Source organism: Oncorhynchus gorbuscha, linkage group LG03, assembly GCF_021184085.1.
Source record: "Oncorhynchus gorbuscha isolate QuinsamMale2020 ecotype Even-year linkage group LG03, OgorEven_v1.0, whole genome shotgun sequence".
Classification (NCBI taxonomy): domain Eukaryota; kingdom Metazoa; phylum Chordata; class Actinopteri; order Salmoniformes; family Salmonidae; genus Oncorhynchus; species Oncorhynchus gorbuscha.
Genome location: NC_060175.1, coordinates 56,337,295 through 56,347,943, shown reverse-complemented (window position 1 = coordinate 56,347,943; position 10,649 = coordinate 56,337,295). Strand labels below are relative to the sequence as shown.

The 10,649-nt window shown below is 41.4% G+C and overlaps 1 protein-coding gene across 8 annotated transcripts in view; it reads left to right on the top strand.

Annotated features, from left to right (window-relative positions):
* Window positions 1–10,649, top strand: part of LOC124031600 (adenosine receptor A1) — a 48,907-nt gene continuing 38,258 nt past the window's right edge. For 2 of the 8 annotated variants that reach the window (XR_006838141.1, XR_006838138.1), the window contains exon 1: window positions 1,613–1,752. Coding sequence is in view for 1 of the 8 variants with exons in the window: in XM_046343034.1 (XP_046198990.1) it covers window positions 1,011–1,091; window positions 1,499–1,752 (335 nt within the window). In the remaining 7 variants the exon portion in view is untranslated. Of the gene's footprint in view, window positions 1,092–1,498; window positions 1,753–1,947; window positions 3,296–4,568; window positions 4,701–7,533; window positions 10,615–10,649 lie in introns of those variants that run through there. The other 6 variants (XR_006838142.1, XR_006838140.1, XM_046343034.1 and 3 more) reach the window with 5 other exon arrangements.

Genomic DNA, 10,649 nt, shown 5'->3' with positions numbered 1-10,649 from the left:
GGAAGAGAGAGACACGGAGAAATATTTGTAAAGGGAATTTGCATGCGCAGCTCCTCTATTCTCCAGTTCTTGTCTGCGCTCGTTCCTGAAATATTGGCAAGCTTATTTCTTTGTTGATCATTGTTAGTGTTTATTAAAAGGGGAATTCATATAAGGAAACATAACTATTTTTTTGGGAGGAGTTTGCATGAAGGTTTAAATGCAAGGTACATTTGAAGGACAGAAATAAATGAGAAAATAACAAAAGAATAGATGACGTCACAGAGAGAGCTGCCCGGGATTATGCCTGAGAAAAGATGATGATGACAGTTTTTGACTGCAGCACTTGTCTATGTGACATACGTGTCTATGTCTCTCTCTCTCTCTCTCTCTCTCTCTCTCTCTCTCTCTCTCTCTCTCTCTCTCTCTCTCTCTCTCTTTCTCTCTCTCTCTCCCTCTCTCACTCTCTCTCTCTCTCTCTCTCTGGTGGACAGACGGAGGCGGAAGGGGGTGAAATACACTTTGGCACAGTGACTGGATTATTTTGGTGACTTTAACTTATTTTGGCACAGAGTCCTGCGGAACTCTGTCATTCGGGTTTATCTTACTACTACCGTCTGTTTCCAGAAGTTGACCCTTTCCTCACCCTCTGTTTTGCTTTTTCGCAGCACAGCTTGTTGCTGGGGTATCATTCCTGCAAACCACATTTAACGTACACATACAGAAACGCCCATCTGTTAGGTTGACAAAAAAGGACACTTTTTTAAAACTCACAGGTTGTTTTCTTTCTTTTCTTTTCTTTCATCTCATTGCGACCCGGGCAATTTTACCATCTTATCTGAAAGCGTGAAAGGGGTTCAAATCAAAACAAAAACACAGGCAGGTGCAGAACAGCTAAAGACGTCTGTAATGACTACTGAAAATGGGAACCGTGAGGCATGTACTACCTGGGACTGATGCCAACTGCTGACAAAAGGCTTCACTGCACGCTCTGAGAGAAGTCTTTAACTCGTTCTTTCTTCCCCCCCCAAATGCATCAGAAATCTACGGGATTGAGTTGTTTTGATGTCATAAGTCTGGCAACACTTTTTGCCATAGGTACAACAACCGATGTAAGTATTTCATTCTGGTACCTCTCTCTCCGCTCGTGTGTTTTTCCCTGCTTTCTCTGCCTCAGTGTGTTACTGTGAGATTCATTTATGATGATAGACTGTCAGTCTCTAGGTTTAAGGGCCATGTGAGGTGTCTTTTGTTTTGTTGTTCCTTACAGCCATTCTTTTAGAGAGGATTTCAAAGTTTAAGATCTCAATTTCCGCTATGAAACTACTTGCGGTTCGAACCCAAAATAAGATTTTTCTTTTTCGAAAGTCATCTGTTCGAGCAGGCTGTTGTGACCTCATGCTTTCTCTCTCTCTCTCTCTCTCTCTCTCTCTCTCTCTCTCTCTCTCTCTCTCTCTCTCTCTCTCTCTCTCTCCTTCTTTCTTCCTCTCTTCCTCTCCCTGTTTCTGCCTCTTGGCAGCTGGGCCAAAGTGGGCAGGGAGAGAGGAGGGCACGGCCGAGACTGCTCTCAAGCCCCAGCCCTTGTTCGAGTGGGGTTGCTCGCCAGCACGCTGCTCAGCCTTTCCCTCATCTTGCAGACGAAAGAGAGGGACGTGGAAATGCGCTCTCCTCTCTTTTCTTCCCCGCCCTTTTTTTCACCACCACCATGGCCTGTTCACTTCGGGTCATCTCTGCGGAGATCCCTGCTCTGTCCTTTACAAAATCTACTTCCAGGTATTTCCATTTTTGATACTGCTTCTATGCCAGGGCCCTGTAACTTTTCGTTTTTGATCTACCTCTCCTTTACTCGTATCGTTTATATTTTACCCTTTTGCACTTTTCCTATTTTTCACCATCATCTTCCTCCTGTACACGTGTCTGCCTCGCCCCCGCCGCAATGTCGAAATCCTTGCCATTACTGTATGGTAGAAATTATGCTGATTTCCGTATGAAGAAGTAGAGAGAATTAGTTAGACCATGAGCATATTGTGCATTTTGTAAACCCATTGAAGGTTGATATAGTGATAGCTATTCACTTCGGGGTACAATAGAGCATAAGACAGCGCCCAGGACAAGATGCGTTATTTTGGGCAATGTTGTTTGTGTAGAAGGTTTTAAATACAACAGACACCAAAGAAAAATAAATAGGCCTCTTAGTGGTCTCGTGGTCGGGTCTGGCCTTTGAAGTACCTTTTTGGTTATTTCCTTTTGTTGTGTGTGAACAATAACATTTAATGCATCGTTATAAGGCAAAGAGAGCTTAGTCACACTATTATGCCATAAATCCTATCCCCAAAGCCCTAAAAAGAAACAAAACGGCACCAGTACTACCTCTCGAAGGTTTAAAAGGGAAATATTTTGAGACAAAATGTCTTCTGCAATATTTACACTGCGTTTTATCTTTCGTGCAGGATTCAATTCCATAAGGTTTTTAAACATAGTGAACAATCCACAACCAGTCTCCTACATTGTCCATAGTGGAGGAAACACTGGCATATACAATAGGTATGACCAAAAGATGAGGACTCCCAGAAAAAAGAGAAGCTCGAGTGAACATAATGAACTCAAGAAGTTTTCCCATTTTTCAAATCCTCTGACTCTCGTATTAGCAGCCACAATATGAATATATAAAAAAATGTTGTTCTTTTGATTATATACCAGCATTCAAAGTCTCTTACTGCAAATATGTTACGGACACATTGTATCTCCACACACAAAACACTTACATGCTGATGTTTTGGGTGATTTGATTTCTTTTCAACGCGGAGACCCTGATCTCGCCTCAGAGTTTTTGTGTGAATTATTATGACAGTTCAAGTCATAATACAGTCACATAATCTAAAAAGGTAACCAGTTAGAAGGGCCCCCGGAGGCTTTGTTTCACAATGCGACGAATGTGTTAAAAGGTGAAACAGAGATGTCAAACTAAATGACAACGTTAATTGAGCTAAAAAAAAAAAGAAAAAGAAGTGTTGGAACAATTGCTATCTACTAATTTGGTTGCTAAACAGTCAAGTTGCTGCTGTTCCTCTAGACCTGTGCAGAAACCAGTATGAACCAGATCATTCTGATGCAAGCATTGTTCTATACGTGAAGGAGCTTGTATTGTCGGCTCTCAATTTCGGATGGAGCACGTTTGAATGCTTTTTCAGCCTTTCTGCACTAACAATTGAGGTTTAAGTTGTTATTGTTGTTGGCATGTCGTTTTTTGTTAGATCCTGCAGAATTATCACATTAATGGGGACGACTTTAAAATAAAATAAAAAGTATGGATTTATGTTGAAGTGGCTCGTATTTATTTATAGTAGATCTACTTTCAGTAAAGGAGTACATGTAGGTCTACTACAATGCACAGCATTCAATTGCTCAAGTAGCCAAGTTCTACTGTACCTACAAAATGTTTCTCTAGTTTTTGTATGTTACCTACAGTCTATTTGCTTAGTCTGCGAGTGCGTTTGTGTATGTGTGCGTGTGAAAGAGAGCATGGCATACAGAAAGTCAAAGCTACAGTAATAGAGGAAAATAGAAAAAGGGTGGGGGTGGGGGGCAGGGAAGGGAAGGCGGGGAGACAGAAAGAGAGACAGAAAATGAGCTGATTTCCCTCCTCCCCCATCCGTTCTGTTTTCCTCAGATGAACTTGTCATGTTACTTGATGATATGTTTTTTTGGAAGCCAGGCCATTCATATCCCCTACTATTTGTGTGTCTCACCCCCCCCCCCGGTTACACGGACGTGTTGGTTACCAGGAACAAAGTCTGTTTGCCTTTATCAGGAACTATAAGCATACTCAAACACTCCAATTTGATAACACTTGAAGGCCACTGAGAAGGAAAAAAAGTAACAATATTGAATGTTTCGTTTTAACTCTTTGACGTATTCAACTTCTACAAAATAGAGGGAACAGTTTTAGATTTAGGTGAACATATTTTATTGTTTTTTTGAAATAGTAGACAATGTAACATGATTCTGAAAAAATAAATAATTGGTGTTGTACTAACAAGCTTGGTAACTTGAATTCAGAAGAAGACCTCAATTGTCACATTTGATATCAATATGCATAAGTGATATGGGCCTGTATAAAATACAATTATTTGTGTTCTTTGTAACTATGGGGATGAGTATTGAACAAAGTGAAACATGCCGCTATTAAATATTAAACAGCCATCTAGGCCTGTCTCGTGGTTGAGTGCAGTTAGGTGCTGCATGTTATCACAAACAGAGGGATGGCTATGCTACGCTGAGGCCTCCGGAGACCACATGATGGAGTCAAACAAGGTCAACGCCAGACATACTTCCTGTTTGGGGCCCGCTATTTTTGCAACCAGGGCGTTCTCCCCCGGTCGAGCCGATTTGACATTATGAATCGTTTCTCTCTCAGTCAATATAGGGAACAGAAGTAGGCTACTGTAATACAGAAAAGTTGACTTGCTTTAGCCCATGTGTTAAACATATAGTATGCTTCTATTTATAGTGGAGGACTTTACAACTCTCCTACAGTAGGCTCAATAGGAAATTGAACTTTGGGGGGGGGGGGGGGACACGTGTGGAGCCTGATTCTGGTGTTAGCAGAAAAGGTAGTCTGGAGGGCTGGGACATGAACACGAGGAAGACGGTGAACTTGGACTACTTGGCTAGGTGAAGAAGGATCCCACCTGGTCCAGTGTACAGTACAGAACACTATGGTAATCTTTTTTTCATTGTACATGCATAGTTAATATGTTATATTGTTTATATATTATAGTTAAGACTGGAAGACGAATGCTGATTGACTCCCAACAATACATTAACTTAACAATGCGGACTGATTTTTATTGAAAGCGTGTTTGACAGATCAACTCTGGGATCAACTATTTGTCTACTGGGGATTTGATCAACTGATCTCTGCTAAGTCTATTTTGAATATATGTGAAAAGCAAATGTTTTATCACCAGTGATTTCTGGCTTGAAAGCATTGTTCATAATTGATTGAATATGTCTTGACACAGATACTAAATAGCGTATTGTTCTTAATAAAATTAAATATTAAAATGGTCAGTTGCTTGCAAATGGGCGAGCTCAACCTGATAATAGCCACTTCCTTTTCAATAATTACCATACTGAAGTGGCAGGCGATCAAAAACGTTTCTAATTGTGAACGGGGGAAAAAAAGATCGGAAGATCAATGTAAATTCCTGGCAAATGCAGAGAGAGGAAAAATATACAGGAAATGTCACTTTAAAAAATATAAATATATATTTTAACTAGGCAAGTCAGTTAAGAACAAATTCTTATTTTCAATGACTGCCTAGGAACAGTGGGTTAACTGCCTGTTCAGGGGCAGAACGACAGATTTGTACCTTGTCAGCTCAGGGATTTGAACTTGCAACGGTTCGGTTACTAGTCCAACACTCTAACCACTAGGCTACCCCGCCGCCCCAAACCTAGTGAGATGATCATCTTCATTAGATGGAGCAGCACACAAACACTCTAAGTATTTTACTGCATTGGCATTAGACCTGTATCTGGACATTTCTCCGAATTGAAAACTTGAGTTCTGTATCTAACTGTTTTTGCGATGGTGTAAGTCTGGTCCAATTGTAAGCAATGCCATAGTAGCTACTGTATTGTCAAATAGAGACTCCCACAAACTCCTATGGCAGACTCCCATTGCTTCGGTGCCAATATTCCCCTCCCCCCTCAGTGGCGAGCATTGCCATGCTCCCTCCACTACATCACCCGCTTTTTGGTTCATTGAGATTCAGCTTGGCACACAGACAATGCCCATTTCATGGCACCCGGATATTGAAGAGAGGAGCATGCAAGATTCTTCCCCAGTCTCTACCCTCTCGGTCGTGACCAGTGTTTCGCCATGGACCACCACTCATGTTAGATATTTTTCATATTGCGCCCGGGACAAAATATTAATTGCGAGCAATTTGTTATCCAACAAATTACACCGTATGGAACATGCTAACCAAGTTAGTTTTTTGTTTTGTGACGGCTGTTTTACTCGTCCTCACAAAGATGAGAAGAGCGACTTTCTATAAGGCGACGCACAGACCGAGCATTCTGATGATGTCTTTCCCAGGGAAAGTGTGCAGCAAGTGTGACAGGAACACAGCTCCTCTCGCTTACCGCGGCAGCCATTTTATTTTGTGCAACATAGTCAGTGAGTGAGCAGTCTGGGATTTGAACACTTGATAATAAGAATACAGGTTTATAGCTGACTTGAACATTGAGTTTTTGTGAGTTTTGTCTGTCATTTTTGTTGTTGGAACGTGCTTGTTTTGGTAGGCTATATATTATGTGTACAAATATGGATTTTACTATATATCTACCAAGCCTGCAGATCTGTGTTTCTGTCATTAGGACTCGTACAGGGATCCAGTTAATACACTCAATCATTGAACATAATCTGGATTCTCAGTCACCTCCCATCCCCTGTTGTCACGCATTGAATCTTCAGGCATGACAACAAGTATCTGACAGACCTATGAGGCCCATCATTATCATGAGGCACTGTTGAGTGGCTAGTCGCCGCCTACAAGCATTTCAAGCAGGATGATGTGTTTCATACAGAAAGAAAATGGTGTGCGAAAGGTTCTATAGCTCCTTGGTACTAAACTTGGTACTAAAACGATACAAGCGATTATTGCAACGTTTATTTTGGATCAAGCGTTACTAATGTGTTAAGCTATTTTACCAAGAAATGTTTTGAAATTGGCAGCCATCTTATTTTAGGTTAGCGTGCTGTTTTGTTTGTTATTCATAAACAACCATTTGGAATTACCCCAACAAAATCCAAATGCATATCAAAATGCATTTCTTATTTGACTTCATGAAGACATCTAAGTAAGTGTACACAGTCTGGATATGACCTAAATGGTGACACTTTCTATGAAGCTTAATTTGCATAATGCATTATACAGCATGACATGTACTCACAATGCACTACGATAGAGTAATAATGCATTATAAGCATAGCTGTAGACACAGATCAAGACTCATATAAACACATCATTCCATATACCAATACTCCTAATGCACTATAGGTGTAAGCTTAATCAATTATAATGCACAACAATGTAGTGCTTCAGAATTGGGAGTCAAACCCACAACCTTAGTGTTGGTAGCGCCATGCTCTACCAGCTGAGTAACAGAGGACCACCATTTAATAACGAAGAAGAGCAGCAATATCAAGCGGAGCAACTTCTTATTTAGGACCAGCAATGGGCAACAGCTCTCCGTCCATTTTCATGTGTGAGATCTTATTTTCATCATTTGTGGTCATGGCAGAGCGGCATCTCTCCACAAAAGAGGACAGCTTCTCTACCCTCTCTGCAACATCTAGGGGCCTAAATCCTTAAATGCTTTTACTGCAGTGGGCTAAATATTGGTCAAGCAGTGTTTCTTGGTAGTCTTAAACAAATCTACTTTGAAGTAGAAGTATACACCTCACACACATGGTTATGGGCTTTAAAAAAGAAGACACCTGTACCATTTCAGATATAGAGCTAAAATGTATTACACTTTGGAGTTTGCATCCCAATATTACACTTTATATATATATCCCAGAAGACTGAAGCAAAACTGTTTGACATAGAAACACTGGATTTTGGGCTGTTTAAAAAACAATAATGGTAATTAAATAAGAAATTATGAAAAATATGAAAAACATTCCACCCATGAGGCCACTAGGTCATTTGACTGCAGGAAAGGGCTACGAATGTCTGGCGCTGCCAGATGCAGCTCGGCAACTGGAGCTGTACGGTCAATCGTGGCCCGGTCCAGTCCAACAAAGACGGGAGGCACATTAAATGTGGTTAAATAAACATTCAGGAATAACAGACAATCCACTAACACAAGTTTTAATGAATGTGTATTTGTTATCAATGATGTTGTGCTATTCATTCAAATCTCACTTATTTGCCACTTGAATCTAATTGGGCATCTTTGAGTGTGGCTTCCTTCCAATCTGTTTGTGCACTCTATGTGAGTGTTTCGGAGCAGATCTCTTCTGTTTCACTGGGCCTCTCTTGGGAGTTGAATCCACCGACGAGTCAGAAAGGGCAGAGGTGTCATGAACATCTGAATCATCAGCTGAGTGATCTGAAATATCCACTTTGGACTGCTTCACATCTGCAGATTCCAAATGGATACTTTTGACGGGGTCAAGCCAGAGAAAGAGGCTAACACAATATCCTGTACACATATCCAAGATGCATGTTTTCAAATGTGCTTTCAAGTCTGTACTTTGTCTTATTTTCATTTCTACTTCTCATACATTTTCCTAACCTAAGTGGCTTCAAGTGATTCTTCTTTTTTTTCACACTGGTGACCTCTCGGATGAAGTACTCCTTCTTGAACAGTTCCCCTTGGAGTAAGACTTTGTAATCTTTCCGGATTTTTAATTAGTCTCGTCTCGTATAGCACCTTTTTCTCTCCCTCTCTCAGTCCAGAAGCTGTGTGAGCTGTCTCACCTGGTGAACAGCAGTCGGCGCAGCAACTCTGGTTATTCACACCAACACTGGGGTTTACACCACTGAGTGTTCATTTCTGAGTCAATTGAAGTCCTGAATCAACACTAGAAATGTTACACTGAAAAATCAACCCTGGCCAGTTTGTTGGGCACTTTGTAATTGTATAGCAACAACCTATGGTGTATAATATGTGTCTGCCTTAGGCTTTTCATCACTTCACCTAAAGCAATCAAAGATGACTTTTCGTGGCTTATAAGTATGCTGCAACACACCATAACAAAGATGATGATGCAGCAATATGCTCATTGACAAAAACGTTTGAAATGCATCACACTGATGGCCATTAGAATGCTATGTGGTCCTTGAGGAAAAAGCGACCGGCAATGATTATACTCATAATGCATTAGGAGTATTGGCTATATGGAATTATGTGTTTTTAGGAGTTCTTATGTGTGTCTATAACTATGCTTATACTGCATTATCACTCTGTCCTAGTGCATTATGTGTCCATGTATAATGCTGTGTATGGACCTCATAGAAAGTGTTCCTGAATTAATCTCTCTTTCTCAAAAAGCTGAATCAAGATCAAAGTAACTCAAACTAACAAACGGACAGAAATCAAGTTAGGACTCAGATTCAGAAATCTGACTCACATTCAGAAATCAAGTTAGGACTCAGCTCTAAGCCTTCAACCATTGCCATGAACTTATTTTTTTGTCGATAGAAATCAGTGTCCCCCCTCAGTCTGTCTTATCTGTGTACAGTGGCCAGTCAAGGGAGACTGATGCCATTCAGAGTCTAATTAATTCAACATCTCAATTAAGGCCTCCACTCCCTCCCTGCCCCACTACCTTCTCATTCGGCCCCACTGAGCAGGCCCTGACACTCCTACAAACAGCCTCGCGGCCTGCCAAAACATTTCAATCACTGTCTGCCTTAATTACGCCAAAGAGGAATTCAGAATGTTAATGAACTGCCCTGGTGCCTTTCAGAGGCTATGGTTTACATGCTAATTTATGCAAAGTGGCGGGGCCTCTGCATGGTTTGACCATCGTCTCCCATAACACTGCCTGAGCCGGCCCAACCCACCCAGCCAAAGCATTGCCCTGGGGGGCATGGCTGCACTGCCCAGCTGGTACTTCAAACTCTAGTTGGCACAGTTAACACTGAGCTCTTTTTCAAAGAACTGAATGGCTTTCACACTGATAAAAACAACAATATTGTATTAGGGGGGGACTGAGACTAGGTACACAAATAGTTCACTACCAAATACCATGTCAGCATAAAAAACGATGGAATTTTATCGGTTTTCATTCATCTTCATCTCTTTAAAATTAAGGAAGCTGGAAAGTAGTAAAAGTAATTTATCTTATCCACTCAGATGGGCATAACAGTGCCACCTTTTATCCGGATAAAACAAACAGAAAAATCCATCTGGGATCCAATACGATGGATTAAAAGAAGCAGTGAGAGAGTTTCACAGGTTTCTGCCCCACAGATGTTGTCACTTAAGAATGCCAAGCAACTCCCTAAAATGGCCGAATCGCTGCCATTTTGTTTTCATCCTTTCCCCTTCCTTCCTTCCTTTGCATTTCTTGCAGGCTATCCACACTGCTCTGTGCAGGCTAGGGGGAGGCAACCGGGGGAAGCCATGTTTAAATAAGCTACCAATTAAACAGCAAGCTTCCGTGGGGTTGTAGGGCTGGAAAGAGCCAAGTTACTCGAAAAAATGGGCACTAATTCCTGGCGCGGCTCTCCTTTATTACATGCCAACCTCTCTGGATGCCAGTGAGTTACGCTTTAGGCTTGCCGAAATTAGCACACTTTCCTTAGCGCCTGCATCGTTTCGTCTTTATTTCGTTAATCTTTTGGCAAAAGCTATCTTATGCGATTCCGTTGCGATCACATGACACACCTTCTGTCCATATAACTGTAGAAGTGGCACAGACACACCTGTCGATGCCATAATACCAACGGATGATTCCTCTGGATGTTGTGAACTGACGCAGTTTAGTAGCACAGTTCACACGAAGGAAAGCAGTCGAGCTTTCACAGCTTCGTTCTGTAGTGGCGAATTTGAACCAGGCCCAGGATTAAACAGCAGAGCCAGAACCAGAGAGGAAATTGCTCCTTTGAGGTAATTCCCTATAAAATTGTTACCAGGCTACCTCC